The following is a 26,313-nucleotide window of genomic DNA, read 5'->3' on the forward strand; positions in this document are numbered from 1 at the left end:
CTCCCAGCGTCGCCGAGTGTCAATCAGGGACGACTCGCAAGGCGTGGATAGAAAGCTTCTTAGCTGAGGGTTTGAAGTAGATAGTGTATGTTTTTTCCCCCCTTTGCAAAAGGAAAAGGCCTGACAGGAAAAAAAGAAAAAAAAGGAAAGAAAGAAAAAGGAAGTACTATTATTTTTAAATTTTCCAGGGCGAGAGCGGCCAATTTTTACCTTCAAGACTTGAGAGAGACCAAGGTAACATAACCTGGAGGGTGCACAATCATAGTTGCCCTTCCGGACGTTAGCAGGGCGGAGGAAAGACGCATGCGTCGTGCGCACTGCTGGGTCACACACCTCCTAGGAGAGAGCTCTGCGCAGGCGCGGACGCAGGTTGCAGCAGCGCCAGGCCTCAGCCAAAGCCGTCGTTCTGCTGCCCCTCCCCCGCTCCGAATCCGCGGCTGCCGCTTGTAGGCCAGTAGTCCCAGCCCCAGCGATCGGGACTGCAGACCCCGTGACCCTATCCCCTGGCCAGTGCGCGCCGGAGCAGCTCGGGACTGCGCAGCGCTCTGCGTGCCGGTGAGTAATCTGAACGCGCAGGCCCTCGGTCCCTTTTTCGGAGTAGAGCCCAGCGGAGGCGTCCTGGGAAGAGTCAAGCGGGAGGAAAGAGGTAGAACAGGGGAGGCCGCAGGGGAGCCAGCCCAGCCCAGCGACCCAGGGGGCGCTCAGGGTTGGATAATGGCGGTGTTGTGTCACCACCTATCCGGACCCAGTCTCCTGCCTAGGGTTGATTCCAGGTTCCCACACCTTGTGCGGCCAGGTGTCCCCTGCTTTTGCTCTTCTTTAGTTTTTTTTTTTTGCACGGTTGCTTTGATCTTATCTTTAACCTTTCCAGAGTAGGCTGTGTGCTGTGTTTTGTTCATGCAGCTTACAAAAGGTGCCGACTTTCGTTATCATAGAAGAAAACGACCCATTTAGATTGGATGGAATGCTGTACTTTTTCCCCCCCTCTCTGCTAAGTCTTAGATTCATGTTGGGTTTTCAGTAAGAGATTGCGATGAAAACATTGCATATAGGGAAAAGAAAGGGGGGTGTAGCACCTCTTCATAAACCAATGGGTTTTTAGGAATAAAAGTGGCTAAATACTGTTTGATGTGAGGAATATCCAGTAGGGAGGGCGGGGATACCTAGTGCCTAAGTCTGGTGCTTGTCAGTTAGCGTTGCTGAAATAAACACCTGTCAGAGGCAGACTCATCAAGACAACTGTTAGATACAGAAAGAAAACAGGTCCAGACTGAGAGCCACTTGATCTTGCCCTCTGTGTCTCCCTGCCCGCCCACCCCCCTTCCCCCAAAGGATTCTTTGGGATACATCTTAACACTCCTGTTGTGCTAAGATCCCAGAAAGGATGGCTCGGTGGCCACACTGCTGAGGCCCCTGATCCCTGCCTAACTGATATTCCAGACAGGTCCCAAGGTCAGTGTGTGGAGATAGTGATGTTAATTCACCCCTGAACCACCTGTGACTGGCAAATTGGTTTGGCCTGGGTTTAATGTCACTGAGACAAGCCAAGAGAAGATGATCCATTTGTGGACGTTATAGATCATTTATGTTTTTCAGCTTACATGGATAATGTGTACATAGATTTTTTAAAATAGTAAAATAGTGAAAATAAGCACCTTCATCTTTCTACAATTTTAAATTGATCTGGTTGTGAATATTTTTTATCCTGCTGTATATACTATGTTTGAATGATCCCAGGATGTGGGTGGCATGCCAGTATTAAAAAGTAAACTTTTCTCCATATTATACTATAACTTGAATTACTGAGTGTCAATTTTCCTTACTCAAATCAATGAGAATTTCTAAAAGACATGCTTATCTCTTTGTATGAATGTCTATAATAATACATTTTTAGGAACTGATAAAAGATAAATGGTCAAATTTGGAAAGAGCAGAAACGTTATTTGTAATTCTGCTTTCCCTTTTTGTTAATTTCCCCTGAGAATATCAGCAGATTGGATTATATGACTTTTAAGTTCATTTCATCCTGAAAATTGTATGACTCAACTGCAGTCCTCTTGCATTACGTACCTGCGGAGGTGATTTTGTATAGGTATGGTATATATGTAGGTACTACCACTTATTCTTACTTGGTTTTAAGTTTATGTTAAATGTAAATTTAAATTTTACCCATGTTATTTTTGATACTGTCACCCTAAAGTTTTGAAATTAATTGTTCTAAATGTTGCTTTGTATTGGTGAATTCTGTTAAGTATCTTGGGATATTAGTTTCAACATAATTTTGAAATTTCAACTCTGTCAACTGTTGAATGAAAGACAAATCTGCGGGATTTGGTTTTGAGTTGTTTTTGTTGAAAGTTTAAAAGTTTCAAGCTAGAAATGTGAGAATGAGAAGGATTGTGGATTTTATTTATCACAAAGCGCATGAATTTTAAAAGGCTGAAAAGTACTACTTCTACTTTTTAAAAAATTTAAAAAAAATTTTTTTAAACATTTATTCATTATTTGAGAGACAGAGCGTGAGTGAGGGAGGGGCAGAGAGCGAAGGAGACACAGAATCCCATGCAGGCTCCAGGCTCTGAACTGACAGCACAAAGCCCGACTTGGGGCTCGAACTCAAGGACCATGAGATCTTGACCTGAGCCGAAGTCAGATGCTTAACCGACTGAGCCACCCAGGCACCCCAGAAAAGTACTACTTTTGACTTGGAACCACGGTTTAGGGGTACAAGAGCACCTGGTTCCGAGGGTCCCAAATTGACGAGGTTCGACCACTCACCACTAACAATATCCAAAGGCAGAGAGACAAATGGTAGCAAAACAAGAGAAGAATTTATTTCAGTGAGGCCAGCATGGGAAGACCGTGACTAATGTCACAAAGGTGGTCTCCAAAGTGCTAAAAATACTTCTGAGTTTATATAAGGAAAATGGGCAAAGGTGGATGGGTACGTGCAGGTAGCCAGTAAGTTCAGATCGATAATTGTCTTGGGGTCTGGAAAGCCCTTATTGCTTGAAGGGCGTGTTTTGCTTACCATCACAGGATGCTTGGCCCTCAGGGTCTTTTGCCTGAGAAGAGATAAGCTGGAAAGAAGAATTTAAGCACCTAGAAAGTACAGACTGAGGAGGAACAAGAGGTAGTTAAAGTCTTCTTTCAAACTTACCTGGTGATCCAATATAATAACACTCATAATCTGCCTAAAGCAACTTTAGCCTTTAGTGCTAATTGGTTTAAAGGTACAATATGTTTTTGTTGTATTCCAGTGAAGACCGCTTTCTTTTCAGAGAAGCCTAGAAAGTGCAAACTTATGTGCAATTTTAATGTTTGAGAGCCCATTCTCATCATGAGTCTGATATGATACCATTTTATAATAATTTGTTAGAAAAAAACACTTTGGATTCTTGGCTCCCTTGTTTCAACTGTTACCCTGATTAAATATAATTCTAATCCAAAAAGTAATTTGAATATTCCCTTGAAGTTTGCTCTATGTTAATTATATTGGTATAAAAATCCCATAATGTTCTTGAGTGTACGTACTTTTACCCTGATTTTATCGTAAGATATTTCTTTTTCTTTAGACATGGGAAAGTCTTTTTCTCAGTTGCCTTTGCATTCAAATAAAGAAGATGCTTATGATGGAGTCACATCAACTGAAAATATGAGGAATGGACTGGTTAATAATGAAGTCCATAATGAAGATGGAAGAGGTGGAGATGTCTCTCAGTTTCCGTATGTGGAATTTACAGGAAGAGATAGTGTCACTTGTCCCACTTGTCAAGGAACAGGAAGAATTCCTAGGGGTATGTGTTACTGTGTTATTTTTCCTTTAAAGAGTTATTCCAGGCATTTGCACTGGATTTGTAATGAATTTGTAATGATAGCAAACCCATAGATCAAAGCACAGCCCTTTGTGTTTTAAAAACTTGTAGGATTAAAGTTAAAACCGTGTATCAGTTATCTTCAGTTAAACGGACACAAAGAAACAAACATAAACATTTAAAAAAAAACCATAAACACATTCAGGTTTACAAAGCAGTAATGAAAACCACCCCTCTACGGCTAGTCTTGTTTTCTTTCCCCCTTGTGATACTAGATATGCAATGTCTTTTGACTGAAAATTTTTAGTCCTATTTGGTCATAATCACGTTGGGCACTAGGAACAATTTAAGTAATTTGGTGACCTAATATTTTTAGTTCACGATGTAAAGAATAATAGCAAGCCAGTCATGCCCTAATTAGTTATTTTTAAGAGGAACTACATGAAAAGGGTTGGTAAATGAAGATGGGTCATATGGGGGGGGGGGGAGGGGGGGGTCAGTTTGTGGCATATCATAGGGAAATTCAGAAGGGAGTAATCTTCATGTGTTGTTTGTAGCCTACACAAACTTTAGTAGAAGTGGCGACAATAGAAATCATGAAAATACTTTGTGCCATCCTCATTTTCTGCCTGGTTGAAGTTGATAGGTAACCCTGGAGAAACCATGAGGGAAGGGCAGTGTCCACATAAGATATACCAGAGTTTCTAAGCAATGCATTAGGTTGGGGAAGTTTATATATGAGTTGGCCTTTCAATGTGATGGCTTTATCATTGCAGGGATAAGTACCTGATACAGAATAAAAGGATTTTTGTAGGTGAAGGGATTAGTGCCTTAGGCTAAGACAGGAGAAAAAAAAAAAAGGACCATTCTGGCAATCGGGTTATGATTTTGAGGTATAACCACTTGGCTTTTTTGGCAGCCTGGAAGTGGATTGTGGATAGTAGAAAGTCAAGGATGACTCTGAAGGTATTTTTGTCTGAATAGCTGGAAGAATGGAGTAGCCGTTAATTAAAATGGTGAAAAGAAGGTTTGAATGTGTATATCCAGGGAGAGATCAGGAGTTCTGTTTTAGAGATGTAAGTGTGGAGATGCATATTTGACATCTAAGTGGACCTATTTAGTAGGGACTTAGTTATAATTGTCTGGAATTCAAATGCAAGGCCTTGGCTGGAGTCATCATAATACAGGTGGTACTTAAAGCTGAGTTGGATGAGAGCACCAAGCTTATCAGCGTGAATGGAAAAAAAAGAGACCCTAATGCTGAACCTTGGGACATTTCAACATTTCAAACTCAGTGACAGGAGGAAGATTTAGCAAAGACAATGAAAAAGCAGCTAGAGTAGAAGGAGGAAATTCCGTTGTATCTGTGGTGTCCTGGAAATAAAAGTGGAAAGTGTACCAAGGAGGAGAGAGTGTACAACTGTTAGATGCTACTGATAGATCGGGTAATGTAAGGAGTGAGAACTGACCATTGGATTTGGTGATGTGGATAGAGACCACTGGATACCTTTAAAAGGGCAGCTGTGGCAGGTTGCATATAGCACGTATAGAGTGGGATCAATAGTGCATAGGAGGAGTGAAGTTATGTAGTAAGAAAGTAGTATTTTTGAGGAGTTTTACTATATAGATAAGCAAAGAATAGAGACGGCAGCTGGAGGGGGGCTCTGAGTCAGGAAAGGGAGTTTTTAAAAGATGGAGTGAATAATTTGTATGCTGATGAGAATGATACATAGAGGAAAAAAGGTGATAGTGCAGGAGATGGGAGAATTATTAGATGTAGCACACAAGAGCAGGGGGCTGCTCTTACAGAGGAGCGCCTGTAGTTTACTCTTTGTAATAGGAGAGATTGTAGAGTGTATGGACACAGAGACAGGTAGGTGCATAGACGTGGTGGTGGGAGCTTGTGCAAGTTCTGTTTTGTCACATGATGAGCTAAGAGTGAGGATAGGGAAGGAGCTATTGGAGATTTGAAGACAAAGTTGAAGTCTGAAATTGTGGTTTTGGAGAGTCAGATTAAGAGTGTGACCTGGGTAATGTATGATGACTGACATTAAAGGCCACTTGAGATTAGTGATCTAAATGAAGCCAGTGAGCATAGTTGTATGTTTTTCTCTGTTAATATTTAGCTGTATGGATATCACCGTAGGAGCTAAAAGGTTACTTTTAAGCAGGATTGTAGTTTAGCCATATGAACACCACCAAACAAGACGGGATATGTGTACACACAGAAAAAGACATGTGTATAATATATATTTAAATGTGGTGTGAGGAGGTAGTGTAAATGAGGAGAGAGTTGTGGAAGGGGCAGGGAGGAATAATGGAAGCATTGCAGGAAGCTTTAAAAGAGAATTTGACTATGGGGCGCCTGGGTGGCTCAGCTAGTTAAGCGTCCGACTTCGGCTCAGGTCGTGATCTCATGGCTCCTGAGTTCAAGCCCTGCGTCGGGCTCTGTGCTGACAGCTCAGAGCCTGGAGCCTGCCTTGGATTCTTTGTCTCCGTCTCTGTCTGCCCCTCCCCTGCTCACACTCTGTCGTTTTCTGTCTCTCAAAAATAAATAGTCATTAAAAAAAAAAAAGAGAGAGTGTGACTCTAGTGCTTTAAGAGTTATTACAAAGAGCCTAGTTCTGATGAGATTGGAAAAATTGGCGTATTAAAGATCTACTTATCTGTTAAATCTGGATATAGCCCAACCCAGGAAACAAAGGATGGATTTTGGAGTCACATAATGCAGACAATGTGTGGCCTAAATGAGTTGTGGAAGGCTCATTTTGTATAAGCTCTTGAAGCATGAGACTTTCTGTGTGTCACTTTTGATTTTCAAGAATATAGTGTAGGAACCTCTGTAGTTATAGTGATTTCAGGACAGCAAGGTAGCGCTATTTCTTCTGCCCTTATCCAGATACCCAAATCAGAATCTAAGTGGAAAATACACAGTTGAAGGAAGTCTTGGTGAATTCAGATCTTCTGAAAGCTGGGACTTTTTAGATTTTTTTCAGTAAAAAGATTACTCTTTCTCATTCTTTGTATTATTTTGTCTGGACATCAAGCTCTGCAAGATAAATTACCTCTTTTAGAACTCAATGTCTACTTGATAATTTTTGAAGATTTGAGAGCAGTTTACTGAAGTAATGAGATGAGAGCTGGGTTGTAGTCTGATCTTTCTAAACCACCCTTAGATAGAAATCTACTATATTGTAATTAATAGTGTTAATAAATTTCTAAATGTACTTTTACTTTTAGGGCAAGAAAACCAGCTTGTGGCATTGATTCCATATAGTGATCAGAGATTAAGGCCAAGAAGGACGTAAGTGATAAGAAAATAGCAAATTTTTTTGTATTCTTTGCTTTTTGAATTATGTGTAATTACTCTAGTTTAACACTATTAAAATGAAAAATGTCACCAGGTTGTTAAATTATGCCATCAGATGCTTTGTATTATTTAAAAAAAAAAAAAAAAAAAGGATTCCTGGTTGGGGTAAGGTCTTCAAAGCAGCATAGCATCTGAATTTTCTCAAAAATCTATTTACTAAAACAGACAAACCTAGAATAGCAGTAGGAAACACAAACATTTTCATCAAAAATGAGTGTTAAGGTTCTCCTACGCACCCTAGAATGAAGACAGAGCAAGGATCAGAAAGTGTTAGCAGCTGTGGGGAATTTGTGAAGAGAAACAAAAAGAATTGCAGAAGGTCCTAAGAGCCCTGATATACCAAGCAAATGCTCTGATACATAGTACCCAAAAAGAAGAGGATCCCACTTCCAGCAAATACTTATGGGAGTAACCTGTCAAAAAATAACCTGGGAGGCCTCCACTTCCTGTACCTTGGAGAGAGGGCAGAAAAGGTACACAGAGGCCACAGAGATTCACTAAGGGGATTTGAGAAGATCAGAAGGAACTAGACCACCTTGAGCCCTCAAAGACCTTAGGAAAACTCACCAAAAACTCTTGCAAAAGGACAGACATATCCTAAGGAAAAGCCTACTGGGGATTAGATCCATTTTTTACAGGGAAAGAATAGGGGAAAAGGAGGAAAGTTTCAAAAACTAGAGAGAGAATCTCAGAACCATAGAAGTGGACATATATACAGGCCATCTTAAAAAAAAAAAAAAAAAAAAACTTTATTACAACAGAGGATGGAGTTTAGGAAAGCCACCCTGGCCCATCCTCACGGAAATGGAAAGCTTCTGTGAAATGTACAAAAACATCTCATTTAAACACGAGCAACAAAAAATATTGCAGTGAAGTGTCACACAAAGTCAGTTAAAAAGAAAGAAGAAGAAAGTGAACTGAAATAAAATGTTAACAGATCATGGAAACATATCAGAAAAACAGATGAAAACTGTAACTTAAGAAACCTATAGAAGCTCTGACAGAACAGCATGAGTCAGAAATTGAAAAGCTCAGAAATGAGATGACTAAACAATATGAGGACGTGAAATAAGACTATGAACCCCTGAAAGAATTAGAAAAAAATAATTTCAGATATAAAGAGAAGACTGAAAGAACATAGTGCAAACAGATACCATGGAAAGTATGGCAAAGGATATAGAACGTACAAAGGAGTAAATGAAAACACAGACACATTAATGAAAAGTATTTAAGGTAAAATGGTATAGAACACAAGGAAAGAAGATTGAACAAACATGTAATTGAAGCCCCTGTAGAAAAACCAAAGGAATCAAACTGAACAAATACTAAATACTCAATTCGAGAACACTTCCCTGAGGTAAAACAAGACATGAACCTGCATACTGAAAAGACACGCCATGATTTTAAATTGTGTGCTACCCATCCTAGTGAAAGTACTGGACTTTGATGGTAAAAAAAACAAAACAAAACAGAAAAACCCTTTGAAAAATCCCAGGCAAAAGGATCAATGTATAAGGGACAGAAAATCAGATTGGCATGCTTCTTGACCACTGTGCTCCAAACAAGTAATCAGTAGAGCAGCATATTTAAATATGTATCATTGGAAAGAAAATGAACCAAAAATTTAAAAAAGTCAATGTGACCCTTTATTATAAATTATGTAGATGGTTATGCATATTCAAGAAATTAGGCTTAATTCCTTTATAATCTTAGGATGAAAAAAAACTCTCTATGATTCAAAATCCAGTGAGGAAAGAAAAGATTAATTAATTTGACAAAGTATAGGTTAACTTTTACAGGTTGAAAACAAAACCTTAGTTGAAGCCAGAATATAAATGGCAAACTGGGAAGCGATGTCTGCACGTTACCACAAACATATGGCCAATATCCTTACACTATAAGGAGTTTCACAATTTGAGAGGAAAAGGCCACCACCAGACAAAAAGTAAGATATGAACATCTCATCCACAAGAAAGAAATGCAGATGTCCTTTAAACATGTGAAAAGATGTTCAGTCTTGATCATAAGAGAAATACAGATTAAAACATTGAAGTACCATTTTTTACCTATCAGATCAGCCAGGCTCCAAATTTTGACAGTGTATTTTGTTGGCAACACTGTGTGAAATGAGCACATCCATACCTCGGTGAAAGGGAATTTGATGTTATCTAGCAAAATTACATAACACATTTACCCTTTCCCTCAGGAATTCTACTTTGAAAATGTTTTCCTGAGGATAATTGTCAAATAAAGTATGGTTTTTATCCACCGTGCCAGTGTTTTATAATAGCAAAGGACTAGAAGTAATATAAATGTCCAATAATAGGATTCGGGTAGAATAAGTCACGCTACATCTATACAATGATAACATGGAAAAGGAAGAACTCTGTATTTCACTACAGTTCATATCTAGAGTACGGTTTTATCTGAAAACACACACATGCATGCAGAGAAGGAGAGAGAAACAATGGAATGATAAACCTAAGACTAATACAATTGATTACTCTCAGAATTTGGGAGGGAACTTGGAAGAGGGAACAGGTAAGCATGTGAGATCTCTGTGTGTATGTGTATATATTTATATTGTTTGAACTTTACAACCATGTACATTTTTTTTTAAATAGAATTTAAAAGTTTGGAAATTGGAAGTCAAATTTAAAAAATGCTAAAAATTGAAACAAACTGAAACAAATGATGCTAACTGTATATCCGGTTGTTGGCATGACTGCAGATGAAAGAATCACTTTAAGTGACTTGAAAACATTGCACTTTGACTGTCAGTGTCTAGGAAGATGTGTTCTAAATGACAAAGATAACTACCAACAAAAGCTTAAACTGTACTCAGTAGCTGCATTGTTAGGAGTAATGTTAGTGTAATTTTGAAACTTCTTTATGTAAAGCAGATAAGTAATTATGTACTAATGTCATTAGGGAATAAGATTCTTAGCCTAAAAACAAAGTGATACAAGTACAAAATCAAATAAATTTGTTTTTTTCGTTTCTAACCAAAGATGGAATCATAGGGACTAGGTTTATTCTTATGTCTGAAACAACTAAAAAACTGGACAGATAAATGAAACAATATTTTTAGACAGTGGACATCAGCCAGTACAGGCCAGTGATATCTGAGAAAGGGAAAGCTAATGACGTAAACCCTATGATTGTACTACTTTACTATCTAGGAAAAGATATCAGATCACAGTACAATGGAAAGAGTGCAGACAGAGCTTAGCAGTACCCCTAAACTGAGGAGATAGATGGTCCTGGGAATCTCGGAGGCCAAGACCACAGTTAGTAGGGCAAAGTACCAGAGGATAGAGAGTTACCACTGGGTACTCTGTGAGTGTCTAGCTGAGTACTGATCAGTGTATATGTGTGAAGAAAGCCCCTGAGGCTGAAGGAAGAACCATACAAAACAAAACAGAGGGAGCAGTCCCTAACGCTTATATAGGACCAGAGATAGTTTCCACCAATCAGTGTGGAAAATCTCATGATTCAGAGGGAATCGGGTGGAGTACTCAGAAGGTTATTTCCACAGTAACAGAATTAGCCCTAGATTAAAAGCTGCAGTACTCATGCTTAACAAGGCCTAAAAGCAAACGTCAAAAGGTTTAAATTCTTTTCAAGAAACTCAACTATATCCCAATACAGAGCTCAAGAGTATATGTAGGAATTCCAAACTATCCTGCATTCAACATGGTAAAATATATGAGTCTGTCATCCAATTAAAAATTACCAAGCATGAAAAGATGAAAAATATAGCCCATAATGGGAAAGACCATTTATAGAAACAGACCAATAAATGGCATAGAAGAAAGCATTTGACAAGGACAGTGAAATACTTACTTTATATTCTGTAGTTTCAAGAGATGGGGCTTAAGAATAGACATGGAAGATATTTTAAAAATATCCAAATAGAATGTTTAGAAATGAAAACTACAATATCTGAATAAGATGAAAACTACATGGGAAGAGTTAACAATAAATTAGACACTTCAGGAAAAAGGAGTGAATTTAAATACATAGCAATAGTAAATATTCAGAATGAAATATGAAGAGAAGAATGCTGTTGGACGGCAACCTAGACACCTATTGAGTACCTGTGAAATCAGTCACTGTTCTAAGGCCTGGGATACAAATTTTTCAAAAGTATCTTTGGTATAAGGGAATTATGAATTTATTGAGGAGATAGACATGTAAGCTAGTAATTACAGTACCTTTGTCTTACCTGTTAGAGGTATTTCCAGCGTACTATGAGAGCAGAGTATGCTAGAATCTAAATTATTTTATGGAATTAGGGAAGGCTCCAAAGAAGATGAAGCATTAGCTGAATCTTAGAAAAGTAGAAAAAGTTGAGGTAGACCGTTTCGACAGAAGGAACAGTATGTGCATAGATGAGAGTAACAGGCTGGCATTCAGATGTTTGCCTAAAGTAAATGCTGCTGTTGGAAAGTGGTAGAGATGAAGCTTGAGAAAATAGCAAGGTCCACACCATTAGTAAGCTAAGAAATCTGAAAACCGTAGGAAGCCCCTTAAGAATTTTTAGGAGTTTCAGATGTGCAATGAAAAAACAATGACTCATTTTTTAGTGAAACTATAATATTTTACGAACAACTGTGGTTCTTTAAGTTGGGGGAGTTGTGATGAGGTAGTTAGGAAATTATATTTATTTATTGCTTTTGTCTGCATATTTTAGCTGTATCATTTAATCCTGAAAACAAATCTACACATTTTAGAGTGGAGGAAAAAAGTAAATTGCCGAAAGTGTTGCAAGTAGGAAATGGCAAAAGTAGAAATGTAACTTGAGTCCAAATAAGCCACATGATCTTTATAGCTTTATCAGTTCTATACGTCCTAGGATTCATTACTGTCCCTAGAGCCATAAGAAAAATGATGACTGGTGAATTTTATAATAGACATCTATAGTCTCCATCAGTGTACTAGCCAGTTTTTCAATTTGGTAGGAAATACTATGTGGAATGTTTATCCCATCAGATTCATGGCTGTAAACTTGGGGTGCAGAGTAATTTAAGACATTGATCATATATTAACACCTGGAGCTGATTTATAGGCCCTAAACCCTAAATAGATTACGGCGGGCTCACCTAGCACTAATTAAAAATAACAACACTAAAATAGAAGAAAATTCAACAAAGTTCAGATTTTTTTAGTCATGATTTTTGAACTCTTTTTTTATACCTTTTTTAGGGGTTTGGTGTAGAGTAGGTACTATAAATGTGTGCTGAACTATTCAGTAGGTGATCTAGTAGTGATCATCACCCTACTCAGGTTTCGAGGAAATCTAGAGTGAGTGAGTGGGAACGTCTTTGTTTGCTCAAAACAGTAGTGTGGGCCTAGTAGTAGTGACTTAGCGAATCTTTGTTTTATTTTTTTTTTTAAACCATTTTGTTCTCTTTTCTTAGACAAAATACTCAGAAACATAAAACATGTGCAAGACTCATTTGAAATAGCAGTTGTGGGGCAGGCAAAGATTACGTCTATTAAGGCATTTGGGAATTGGTGGGGAAGAGAAAGTAGGAGAAAGGATAAAATGAGAATTTATTTAATGACTAGAACATAAAGAAATGATTAAGTAATATAAAAGACCTAGTTTTAAAAAAAAAATAAAAGGTGCTGTGGGCTTTGAGCTGAGAGGTGTTTATTGGAGAAACCAGGAAAATTTTACTTTGAAACCCTATTTTGAGGATAAAATTGAAGATAGAAGCAATTTTTATCTCTGGAGATTGGAAATAAAGAGCGGGAGATGGAAGAGATACCTGTCAAGGAGAGTTAGAAGACTAGGAAAGGCATGGAAGGTTTTTTGTTTTGTTTTTTTTTTTCTTGTCTTATATCTGCATATTATTATCCCCTTTCTTGATTTTCAAGAAACAGCTTAATAGCATCATCAAAACAGAGTTGATTGATGTAAACAATATTTTAAAAACTGAGTACATAAATACTTTGGGATGAGGAGACTCAAAAAGTCTTAGTGAGACTTAGTGAGATTGATGAGGCATGTGGTTATGTCATTATGCTTTTAAGGGCTTCACAGGTGGTTCTGATGAGCAGTCACTTTGGGAATCATATAATGGCAAAACTCACGTGAAAATTCTGCTCTGCTAAATTCAGAAGGGAGAGAAGGGACTCTTGAAATCCCTGTTTTTATAAAGTTCTCTAGCTTAATTAATTCTAGTGTGCAGCCTGGTTTAGGAATCACTGTAGATAATATTCTGCCTTCAGTAATCCTGAAATCCCAGTCTCCAAAAAGGTACATACATCTTTTAAGGAGAACATTTTAACACTTTATAGACCAGACCCAACACTACTAATTAACTTTTATAATATAAAAAAATGGTAAAATTATACATCTTTTCCTGCTGGTATAATAGGGGAAAAATTCAAGTTGAAAATATCTTCTCTAAATGTTTCATTATGTAATTTTTGATGCACATCTATTTTCATACTCTCACTTTTGTTTTCAGAAAGCTGTATGTGATGGCTTCTGTGTTTGTCTGTCTGCTCCTTTCTGGATTGGCTGTGTTTTTCCTTTTCCCTCGCTCTATTGACGTGAAATACATTGGCGTAAAATCAGCATACGTCAGTTATGATGTTCAAAAGCGTACAGTATATTTAAATATCACGGTAAGTACAAAATTACATTAAAATATTTGACTATATTCCTTTATTATATTAAGTACACTTTTGTCCCTCTGAGAGAATATTAAATGTGACACTGGTCAGTTTGCTTTCTGTATATCTGCTGTTGATCTTTTCTATCATTTCTGGTTGTGCCGAAAATGGCAAATAGTAAGTACTGGTGATTGTGTATACAGAATCATTTAGCATTTGAAATTGCCTCTAAAATGGTAAATAAACTAAACTGTTATTGACAAAAGAATATAGTCTGTTTACTTTTCAGCCTTTGAATAGCTTCTTGCAAAGTGTTAAAAGTAGGTTGATTCTATAAATGTTATAAAGGTAACATTTTCTTTTCCTTATATATGGTGAAATACAATTTTTACCGTTTTAACAGATTATTCCTGTATTGTGTCTAAAGATAAGGTACAGGGGCGCCTGGGTGGCGCAGTCGGTTAAGCGTCCGACTTCAGCCAGGTCACGATCTCGCGGTCTGTGAGTTCGAGCCCCGCGTCAGGCTCTGGGCTGATGGCTCGGAGCCTGGAGCCTGTTTCCGATTCTGTGTCTCCCTCTCTCTCTGCCCCTCCCCCGTTCATGCTCTGTCTCTCTCTGTCCCAAAAATAAATAAAAAACGTTGGAAAAAAAAATTTATAAAAAATAAAAAAAATAAAAAAAATAAAGATAAGGTACAGGGGCGCCTGGGTGGCTCAGTCGGTTAAGCGGCCGACTTCGGCTCAGGTCACGATCTCGCAGTCCGTGAGTTCGAGCCCCGCGTCGGGCTCTGTGCTGACAGCTCAGAGCCTGGAGCCTGTTTCCGATTCTGTGTCTCCCTCTCTCTCTGCCCCTCCCCTGTTCATGCTCTGTCTCTCTCTGTCTCAAAAATAAATAAATGTTAAAAAAAAAATTTTTTTTTTTAAATAAAGATAAGGTACAAGTGCCTGTTTGATTTCTCTTATAAATTAGTATATGGGGAAATATCCATAGTGTTTTACTGTCCAGGAAAACACTGCTGTCTGTGCTGACAGCTCAGAGCTGGGAGCCTGCTTCCAATTCTGTGTGTATCTCTCTCTCTCTCTGCCTCTCCACTGCTCACACTCTGTCTCTCTCAAAAAATAAACAAACATTAAAAAAAATTTTTTTTAAAAAATCATTATTTGAAAGCTTATGCTTGTGCTCTCTTGACTTACAAATTAAGTGGATTCTCACTGCTCTCAGTAACAATATGTCTGATAGTACTAAATTTTTTGTCCTTTTTTTTTGTCTTTCTTAATGTTTATCTTTGTTATCTTTCTAGCTTTCAATATATGATTGATCCTTTTAATATTGGATCAATATTAATTTAATATGTGGCACTTCAGAAAAAGACCTATACCAACATTATTTTGTATGTATAAAGGATTCCAAGATTCTTCTGAATCCCATTCTTTGGCCTGTATCAGAAGGTCCATTGATCTCAAATTAACAATCTCTTTCCTGCAGTGTCTAGAAATTAAATTGACATGGGTATTAAGAGCCAAGTAGATAAAAACGTTTGTATATTTAGGTAAAGATTATTTCTACTATATTAGGAAATTAAAAAAAAAAACCTCTACATTTATAACTATGATTTAAATTAATACATAAATGTGATCATGTAATTGCTGGTCACTAGTACATTCTTTTTTTAATCCTTTTTTACTAAGATTCTTCTTTCCACTTATCCCTTATTGCATCTTTTCATCTTTCTCCATAGTTATATTAATTTATAAGCTCACATAATCAGCTTTTCTTAAAGTAATATTTATTTTAAAAAGAATATTTTGTACATATTTTACACATGTTGGTTTTCTCACTTGTTAATACCTTGTAGAAATCTCTCCTCAATTTCTGGCTTAGAGTTACTACATTCTTTTTAATGGGCTGCGTAATATTCCATGCAATAATTTAATACTAATCATTTTTGTGGATGGTCATTCACTTTCTTTTCTTTTTGTTTTTGCCACTATTCTCATTCACATCCTGATGTTTTTATTTCTTTGGAATAAATGCTCAAAAGTAGGATTGCTAGGTCAAAGGATATATGTATTTTTATTTTAATGGATATTGCTAGATTACTTACCAGAATGGCTGCAATGCTTCACGTTTCCCAGTAATGTAAAAATTGACCCTTCTGCTCAAATCCCTACCAAGAATAGAATTTGTTGCTTTCTACAAGCTTTACTAGTTTAATGAATATTAAGTTTACTAGCTTATCCCTAACTCTAAATGAATTTGAGGGTTTTTAAGTGTTTCTTGGCCAATTGTATTTGTACTCTTTTGATTTGTTTATTCATATGCTTTACTTTTTTTGTTTGTTTTTACCTCTAAAGATTTTGTCATTTTCTTTTCAGTTTGTGAGGGCTCTTTGTATATAAATGGTAACCATTACAATCTGCCTTATGAATATTTAAGATTCATCATTTAGTTACTATTGATTTTCATTTGTGATGACTGTTTTAGATGTTTTGTTATCTGTTATTTCTTGATTTAACATTTTTTTTTCCCACTGCTCATTTTCTAAAATAATTTGACATAACTGTGAATTAGAATTATGGAAATTGCCCCTGCTGTTAAGTACAGAAATGATATAGCTCCATTTCTTTCCAACAAATAGACTTGAATCTATCCCATTTCTTCTCCAAAGTGACCCAGTAGAAATCTCTACTCATGTATAAGTTAAAATACCAATTTCTTTTAGACAAAAAAGTTTATATGAAGTAGTTTAAAATTTTAAATGGTCATTTTTGTACCTGATAGAATAGGAAATACATTACTAATATAGTCTGTGAAGATATTTATATATTAACATTTAGTAGAAATTCAGATGAAATTTAAAAATTATTTTTATAGAATTTTTCTAAGGCCATAAATACATTTTCTAACATTCATTTTCTATATTCCTGTAATGTACATTTTCTGGGCCTGTTGTTTATTTTTTAATTTTTTTTCACATTTATTTATTTTTGAGAGAGCACAAGCAGGGGAGAAGGAGAGAGAGAGGGAGACACAGAATCTGAAGCAGGCTCCAGGCTTCAAGCTGTCAGTACAGAGCTTGATGAGGGGCTTGAACTCAGGAACCGTGAGATCATGACCTAAGCCAAAGTCGGATGCTTAACTGACTGAGCCACCCAGGCACCCCGTAAACCTGTTAATTTTTAATTGTGTGCTTATTGTCGGCATATTATGTACATAGTATTCATCATAAAACCAAATAATTAGCTTATTTAATATCCTTTGATATTTTTGGCAATATTTTTCTTCCTCCTAATAACTGAAGTGTGGCCACAGCTGAAGTCATTTTTTTAATGTTTATTTTTGAGAGAGAGACACAGAGCATGAGTGGGGGAGGGGCAGAGAGAGAGGGAGACACAGAATCCGAAGCAAGCCCCAGGCTTTGAGCTGTCCTCACAGAGCCTGATGTGGGGCCCAAACCCACAAACTGAGATGGTGACCTGAGCTGAAGTTGGATGCTTAATGGACCAAGCCACCCAGGCACCTCTGAAGTCATTTTTTTAAATTGATTTTGGATACATATTTGTTATGCTTATACACTTTTTGCCTTTTCTTTTACAGAACACACTAAATATAACAAACAATAACTATTATTCTGTTGAAGTTGAAAATATCACTGCACAAGTTCAGTTTTCAAAAACTGTTATTGGAAAGGCTCGCTTAAACAACATAACCAATATTGGCCCACTGGATATGAAACAAGTAAGTTTCCATCATAAGATACTTTGGAGGAGTTCAATGACTTTTGACTTTCTATATCATATTAATCTGAGGGAGGGGAAGGATTTCCTCACAAACTTGACATGTGTTCTTTGCACGTATAAGAGAAAGTCTTAGACTCAGCCATGCAAAAGGAGAGATTTCTAACTCTTTGAAATTGTGAAACATGTCTGAATTCTTTGATGCTTTGGTCCTCTTTCTAGTTGGCTTATTTTCACTTTTTGTCTTTCAGATTGATTATACAGTACCTACTATCATAGCAGAAGAAATGAGTTATATGTAGTAAGTTTTAATATTTGAATAATGTTCTCTCATTAAATTATAAAGTATCAAGAATAGAGTTTACAGATATCTTTTTGATTTCCCACAACCTTAGCAGTCAGGAAATCACATTTGGAATACTTCTGGCCTCTGATCATCTCTATTGTCTTCTCTCTTGTCAACATGCATAATATTTATGTGTAGTATGTGTCTATACCCTTAATATTCATTTTTTCTTATTTTTCATAATTAAGGTCAAATACACCTTGTCACCTTTTTAAAAATTATTTATTTTTATTTAAACTCAAGTTAGTTAACATATAGTGTAATATTGGTTTCAGGGGTAGAATCCAGCGATTGACCACTTACTTATAACACCCACTGCTTATTCCAACAGGTGCCTTCCTTAATGCCTATCACCTGTTTAGCCCATCCCTCCCACTGACCTCCCCTCCAGCAACCCTCAGTTTGTTTTCTTTATTTAAGAGTCTGTTATGGTTTGCTTCCTTCTCTGTTACCTTATTTTTCCTTCCCTTCCCCTATCTTCATCTGTTTCTTATAATCCACATATGAGTGAAATCATGTTTGTCTTTCTCTGACTGACTTATTTCATTTAGCATAATACATGGCAAGATTTCATTCTTTCTTGATCACTGAGTAATATTCCATTGTATGTATGTGTACATTATATATATGTGTGTGTGTGTACGTGTGTGTACAGATGTATACACACACACCACACACCCTCCCCCCCCCCAACACACACACACACACACACACACACACATCTTCTTCATCCATTTATCAGTTGATGGACATTTGGGCTCTTTCCATAATTTGGCTATTGTTGATAGCACTGCTCTAAACATTGTGGTGCATGTGTCTCTTTGAATCAGCATTTTTGTATCCTTTGGATAAATACTGAGTAGTGCCAATTACTGAGTCGTAGGGTAGTTCTATTTTTAATTTTTGGAGGAACCTCTGTACTATTTTCCAGATAGGCTGCACCAGTTTGCATTCCCACCAATGGTGCAGAAGTATTCCCCTTTCTCCACATCTCACCAACATCTATTGTTTCTGGAGTTGTTCATTTAGCTAATCTGACAGGTGTGACGTGATATCTCATGGTGGTTTTGATTTGTATTTCCCTGATGATGAGTGATGTTGAGCATTTTTTCATGTGTCTCTTAGCCATCTGTATGTCTTCTTTGGAAAAGTGTCTATTCATGTCTTTTGCCCATTTCCTCAGTGGATTATTTATTTTTTGGATGTTGAGTTTGATAAATTCTTTATAGATTTTGGATACTAATCCTTTATCTGATACGTCATTTGCATATATCTTCTCCCATTCTGTAGGCTGCCTTTTAGTTTTGTGGATTGTTTCTTTTGCCATGCAGAAGCCTTTTATCTTGATGAGGTCCCAATAGTTCATTTTTGCTTTTGTTTCCCTTGCTTCCAAAGACATGTCTAGTAGGAAGTTGCTCTGGCCAAGATCAGAGAGGTTGCTGTCTGTTTTCTCCTGAACGATTCTAATGGTTTCCTGTCTTACATTTAGGTCTTTCATCCATTTTGAGTTTATTTTTGTATACAGGGTAAGAACGTGCTCCAATTTCATTCTTTTGCATGTCCTTGTCCAGTTTTCTCAACACCATTTGCTGAAGAGACTGTCTTTTTTCCATTGGATATTCTTTCCTGCTTTGTTGAAGATTATGGCCATACATTTTGGAGTCCATTGCTGGGTTCTGTATTCTGTTCCATTGACCTATGTGTTTCTTTGCCAGTGCCATACTGTCATGATGATTACAGCTTTGTGATACAGCTTAAAGTCCAGAATTGTGATGCCTCCAGCTTTGGTTTTCTTTTTCAGGATCGCTTTGACTATTCAGGGCCTTTTCTGGTTTCATAAAAATTTTAGAATTGTTGGCTCTAGCTCTGTGAAGAATGCTGGTGTTATTTTGATAGGGATTGCATTGAATGTGTAGATCGCTTTGGGTAGTATTGACATTTTAACAATGTTTGTTCTTCTAGTTCATGAACATGGAATGTTTTTCCTTTTCCCTGTGATGTCTACAATTGCTTCCCTAATTTTCAGCATACAGATCTTTTACCTCTTTGGTTATGTTTATTCCTGTGTATCTTACTGATTTTGGTGCAGTTGTTAATGGGATCAATTCCTTGATTTCTCTTTCTGCAAAGGATTATTGGTGTATAGAAATGCAACCAATTTCTCTATGTTGGTTTTATATCCCGTGACTTTGCTGAAAACATATATGAAATCTAGCAGTGTTTGTTTTTTTTTTTTAGTTTAGTTTTTTTTTGTTTGTTTATTAATGTTTATTCATTTTTGAGAGACAGAGAGAGACAGAGCATGAGCGGGGAAGGGGCAGAGAGAAGGAGACCCAAAGCCTGAAACAGGCTCCAGGCTCTGAGCTGTCAGCACAGAGCCCGATGCGGGGCTCGAACTCACAAACTGTGAGATCCTGACCCGAGCCAAAGTCAGATGCTCAACCGACTGAGCCACCCAGGCACCCTGAAATCTGGTAGTGTTTTGATGGACTCTTTCAAATTTTCCACATAGAGTGTCATGTCATCTGCCAAGAGTGAAAATTTGACTTCTTTCTTGCCATTTGTATGGCTTCTATTTATTTTTGTTTTCTGATTGCTGAGGCTAGGACTTTCAGTACTATGTTGAACAACAGTGGTGAGAGTGGACATCCCTGTCGTGTTCCTGACCTTAGGGGTAAAGATCTCAGTTTTTTCCCATTGAGGATGATATTAGCTGTAGCTCTTTCACATATGGCCTTTATTATGATGGAGTATGTTCCTACTATCCCTATTTTCTTGAGGGTTTTTATCAAGAAAGGATGCTGTATTTTGTCAAATATTTTTTCTGCATCTATTGAGAGGATATATGGTTCTTATTCTTTTATTAATGTGTATCATATTGATTGATTTGCGAATATTGAACCAGCCCTGAAGCCCAGGAATAAATTCCACGTGATCATGGTGAATAATTCTTCTAATGTATATTCTGTTAGATTCTATTTGCTAGGATCTTGTTGAGAAGTTTTACATCCAGTTTCATCAAGGATATTGGCCTGTAATTCTCCTTTTTAGTGGGGTCTTTGTCTCGTTTTAGAATCAAGGTAATATTGTCTTCATAGAATGAGTTTGGAAGCTTTCCTTCCATCCTATTTTTTGGAACAATTTGGAAAGAAGAGGTGTCAACTCTTCTTTAAATGTCTGATAGAATTCCCCTGAGAAGCCATCTGGCCCATGACTCTTATTTGTTGGGAGATTTAAAAAAAAAAATTTTTTTTTATTGTTTTTTTATTTTTGAGAGAGAAGGAGAGACAGTGTCAGTGGGGGAGGGGGAGAGAGAGGGAGACACAGAATCTGAAGCAAGCTCCAGGTTCTGAGCTGTCAGCACAGAGAGCTATGAGATCATGACCTGTGCCAAAGTCTGATGCTTAACCGACTGAGCTACCAAGGCGCCCCTATTGGGAAATTTTTGATAACTGATTCATTTTCTTTGCTGATTACGCATCTCTTCAAATTTCCTATTTCTTCCTGTTTCAGTTTTGGTAGTTTGTGAATTTTTAGGAATTTGTCCATTTCTTCTAGATTGCCCAGTTTGTTGGCATATAATTTTACATAGTATTCTCTTATAATTGTTTGTATTTCTCTGGTATTGGTTGTAATTTCTCCTCTTGCATTTGTGAGTTTTTTCTATTTGGGTCCTCTCTTTTCTTTTTGATAAGTCCAGCTAGGAGGTTATCAATTTTGTTTATTCTTTCAAAGAACCATTATTTAGTTTCATTGATCTGTTACACGTTTTTTGTTGCTGTTTCTATATTGTTTTTTGTCTGTATTATGTCCTTTCTTGTGCTAGCTTTAGGCCTTATTTGCTGGTTCTTCTCTAGCTCCTTTAGGTGTAAGGTTAGGTTGTGTATTTGGAGACTTTTCTTCTTGAAGTAGACCCTTTTTTGTTTTAATTTTTTTAACATTTATTTATTATTGAGAGACAGAGACAGAGCATGAGCATGGGAGGGACAGAGAGAGGGGGAGACACAGAATCTGAAGCAGGCTCCAGGCTCTGAGCTATGAGCACGGAGCCCAACACGGGGCTCAAACTCACAAACCGTGAGATCGTGACCTGAGCCGAAGTCAGATGCTTAACCGACTGAGCCACCCAGGCACCCCGTTGAAGTAGTTCTTTATTGCAATATACTTCCCTCTTAGGACTGCCTTTGCTGTATCCCAGAGGTTCTGGTCTGTCATGTTTTCATTTTCATTTGCTTCCATGTATTTTTTTATTTCTTCTTTAATTTCATGGTTAACGCATTCATTCTTTGGTAGGATGTTCTTTAACCACCACATATTTGAGGACTTTCTAAATTTTTTCTTGTGGTTGACTTCAAGTTTCAAAGTGTTGTGATCTGAAAATATGCGTGGCATGGTCTTGATCTTTTTGGACCTGACTGATTTGTGACATGGTATATGATCTATTCTGGAGAATGTTCCATGAGCACTTGAGAAGAATGTCTGTTCTGTTGCTTTAAGATGAAATATTCTGAATATATCTGTTAAGTTCATCCTGTCCATTGTATCATTCTAAGACATTGTTTCCTTGTTGATTTGCTGTATGCGGAGTATTAAACTCTTTTATTATTATGGTTTTATTATCAGTAGGTTTCTTCATGTTTATCATTATTGATTTATATATTTGGGTGTTTCAGGTTGGGGGCATAAATATTTACAGTCGTTAGATTTTCTTGATGGATAGACCTCTGAATTATGATAGAATGCCTTCTTCATCTTTTGTTATAGTCTTTGTTTTAAAATCTTGTCTGTCTGATATAAGTATGGCTACTCTGGCTTTCTTTTGATGTCCATTAGCATGACAGATAGTTCTCCATCCCCTCACTTTCTTTTTTTTTTTTTAATTTTTTTTTTTAACGTTTATTTATTTTTGAGACAGAGAGAGACAGAATATGAATGGGGGAGGGACAGAGAGAGAGGGAAACACAGAATGGGAAGCAGGCTCCAGGCTCTGAGCCATCAGCCCAGAGCCTGACACGGGGCTCGAATTCATGGACCGCGAGATCGTGACCTGAGCCGAAGTCGGACGCTTAACCGACTGAGCCACCCAGGCGCCCCTCCGTCCCCTCACTTTCAATCTACAGGTGTCTTAGGTCTAAAATGAGTCTTGTGTAGGCAGCATGTAGATGGGTCTTGTTTTTGTGTGTGGGTTGTTTGTTTGTTTTTTTAAACCCGTTCTGATATCCTATGTCTTTTGATTGGAGCATTTAGATCATTTACATTCAGAGTGATTATTGAAACATAAATTTAGTGCCATTGTGTTACCTGTAGAGTTGGTGTTTCTGGTGATGTTCTCTGGTCCTTTTTATTCTTCATTGCCTTGGTCTTTTCTGCCCCCCCCCCCCCCCCCCCCCGCCCCCGTCCCTCTTCCTTGCAGGGCTGGTTTAGTAGTCACAAACTTCTTTACTTTTGTTTGTCTGGGAAACTCTTTTTTTCTCCTTGTATTCTGAATGACAGCCTTGCTGGATAAAGAATTCTTGGCTGCATAATTTTCCCATTCAGCACACCATGTCACTTTATTTACTATAAGAACCATAGTCTCACACATTTTAGTATTTGTTGACTTTAGTATAGCAGAACTAAAAATGCTAGTATTGTGTAATGTTCTCTTATTGAATTTCTAAAGCTTTTACATTGGGTCTAAGTGATTATTAACTCTTAAGTAAAAAAAAAAAAAAAGATATTTTTTTATCATCTTTTATGGTATCAGGCTGATACAGAATTTCTAACAAACTGTTTACTACAATTTCAAAAGATGAATAAAAAGTAGCAGTAATTTGTAGCCAGTGTGCAACAACTCTACAATTGCTGTAGTAAAACATGTCTGCTTTTAGAATAAAAAGTCATGAAAATCTTTATCATTATTAGGTGTAGAAAACATTCCATCAATAAATGCTTACGTATGTCTTCTGTATCATATCTCTTTTAGTTTTAACATAGGGAAAGGAATCCTAATTAAGTGATTTTAAATTATAATATCATAGCCATGTTTACTCACATTGTTTTTTTCTTTTTAACAGTGATTTTTGTACACTGATATCAATCAAAGTACATAATATCGTACTCATGATGCAGTAAGTATGAATTTTTTTTGAAAGAAATATTTATTTTTTAAACTTTAGATTTATAACTTTGGCTTATAGCATACACAACACCTTTATAAGTATCAGTTCAGTCGGGTTTGAAGCCTTAAAAGAGTGCGATGAGATGAGTAAATATTATCCCACTTTAAGAATGAGGAAATCGGAGCTCGGAGAAGTAGTGAAGGATCACATGGCTGCTGAAGAGTGAATCTAGACCTTGCAAGAACACAGGAAAATGGCAGGTGTTGGGATGAAAAAGAGGACAAAGCTCAGCATCCATTGTTCTGTTATCTATGGTAAATAGTCCTTCACAGTTATAAGAAGTACTGTTACTAATGTGCAAATTGGGTGTTATTCTAGGCCATTAAAACATTGTAGGTTATAGGTTTGGTGTTTGGACCATCAGCTAATGGTCCAAAATGTGATGAAAGAATGAAAGAATTTTCCTGTGATGAGAGAATTTTGTTTTTAAAAGTGAAATGAACTTACATATTTTTAAGTAATGATAAATGTTCTGAAAACATGGTATTTCTTGTGTATAATTATTGGAGTAGGGCTTGCTAAACCAGGATTTATGCTATCTGTTGGGCAAATATTCCCTGAGTGGCCCATGTCCACAATATTATCATTAATCAGTCTCTCCCTGGAGAAAATTTTGCTATATGAAAGTATTCTCAGTTCACAAAACTTCTATGTAAATAATAATGTGTCTCCCTATTTGAGTTTTTTTGTTGTTGTTGTGTCTCCCAATTTTTCTTTTTTAGAGTTACTGTGACAACAACATACTTTGGACACTCTGAACAGATATCCCAGGAAAGATACCAGTATGTTGATTGTGGAAGGAACACAACTTATCAGTTGGGGCAGTCTGAATATCTAAATGTACTTCAGCCACAACAGTAAAAATTGAATGATATGCCCGTGGAGAAGAAGAAATCCCTATCGATATTTTCTAGAACTCTGAAGAATGAGGTACTTACTTCCTGATAGGAGATCTTAAATTGAAGAAACCTAAAGTTTACACCTTCCATTTTAGGGGTACAAGTAAAAGTATGTGGACTCGAACATTACTGCAGCGATCCACTCTGTGTCATGTTGTCTGTACCAGGATCTTTTACTTGAATCTAAATTTGCCAATTGATTTTCTTCTCCCCCTCTCCCTAGCGGGGGAAATTGAGACTTCCCATGTAGGACAGTAAATAATTTACAATTCACAGCTTCGGCCACTACTGAAAACCTAACTTTGATGATGGACATAATTTGAGAAACTTTATTTCTGAATGTTTTTATAGAATATTACTGAGAGCCTGTTATTCATGAAAGACTTTTTAAAAATAACCTTTTTTTTTTCTGTTTTATAAATTCCCATTGCTACATAGTAGGATTTCAAGATATTTTACCTTTTAGCTAAACATTTGTAGTTTTTCATTTGTTGAAATTCTACTCATTTGCACGTTTTTGTCAGTCTTATTTCAAGCCAGTGCTTGCAGAACAGTAGAAAGCAAAATAATCTTTGCAAAATTCTGAATCTAAAATTTTTGAAAGCTCCCTGTTTCACATGTCTTTCCATCTAAGTAAGTTTTGTGAAATTTTTGTGTAGTCTTCAAACATCGTTAATGTATAATATTGTAAATAAACTGTGCATGGCTTTTATACAGCTTAAATAAATGTCAAATAAAGTACAGATTCAAAATAAAGTAAGTTGCTCATAAAAATAAATAAAACGGGAAATTGAAATTCAGAAACTTATAGAATGTGAATATGGTTCCAGTTACATACAGGATCAGGCATCAAGTGATTTTGAAATAAAGTGTTTTGATGCTCCACTTTTTTTTAATGTTGCTTTTCAGACTAACAAGCTGTGGAGACACTTTTCACAGCTCTTTGGTACCCGAGTCACCCAATGTTTCCCATTTTATGCCTGTTTTCAAGGAGGAAATTGTGTCTTTGGTAGAAATTCTCCAAGAAATCTTATTAAATGATGGTGGCTATATAAAAATTAAACCTATATTATGCCTTTTAAAAATTTAATCACTTTGCACGTCACATGGATATCAAGCCTCTAGCAGTTAACGTTTTTAAATTTTCAACTTTTTGTTTGGATTTTATTTAAAACTGTTTTCAAGTGGAAATTATTGACTTTTGCATTTTGTCATCTTATATTTTTAATACCATTTTCTGTTTGGGCTTTGTGCCTTTTCACTTACCAAGTTCAAATTACCTTGTAAATATATACCACTGAGGGTAGGGACCAACTGTGATACCAAAAAAATAAATAAATAAATAAGTGGCTTGA

At 36.8% G+C, this 26,313-nt stretch overlaps 1 protein-coding gene across 5 annotated transcripts; it reads left to right on the forward strand.

Annotated features, from left to right (window-relative positions):
- The first annotated feature begins 345 nt into the window (after positions 1–345).
- TMEM106B (transmembrane protein 106B) lies at positions 346–26,313 on the forward strand. 5 transcript variants are annotated; one of them, XM_019443462.2, is made up of 10 exons: positions 346–555; positions 1,991–2,092; positions 3,040–3,133; positions 3,576–3,797; positions 7,056–7,119; positions 13,668–13,827; positions 17,413–17,553; positions 17,804–17,853; positions 23,955–24,008; positions 24,782–26,313. In XM_019443462.2, exons 4-10 carry the CDS (start codon positions 3,578–3,580, stop codon positions 24,918–24,920), a joined length of 828 nt encoding a protein of 275 aa, XP_019299007.1. In that variant the 5' UTR covers positions 346–555; positions 1,991–2,092; positions 3,040–3,133; positions 3,576–3,577; the 3' UTR covers positions 24,921–26,313. The 5 variants fall into 5 exon arrangements, with proteins under 5 accessions (XP_019299007.1, XP_019299008.1, XP_019299009.1 ...); XM_019443463.2 differs by lacking the exon at positions 3,040–3,133; XM_019443464.2 differs by lacking the exon at positions 1,991–2,092.

This window comes from Panthera pardus, unplaced genomic scaffold (genome assembly GCF_024362965.1).
Source record: "Panthera pardus isolate Hobbes unplaced genomic scaffold, ASM2436296v1 HiC_scaffold_8, whole genome shotgun sequence".
Lineage (NCBI taxonomy): Eukaryota > Metazoa > Chordata > Mammalia > Carnivora > Felidae > Panthera > Panthera pardus.

Coding starts and splice junctions, on each gene's coding strand:
- TMEM106B (XM_019443462.2), top strand. CDS start 3,578: ATGGGAAAGTCTTTTTCTCAGTTGCCTTTGCATTCAAATAAAGAAGAT. Junction 7,120..13,667: donor AGATTAAGGCCAAGAAGGAC/GTAAGTGATAAG, acceptor TTTTGTTTTCAG/AAAGCTGTATGTGATGGCTT. Junction 17,854..23,954: donor GAAGAAATGAGTTATATGTA/GTAAGTTTTAAT, acceptor TCTTTTTAACAG/TGATTTTTGTACACTGATAT.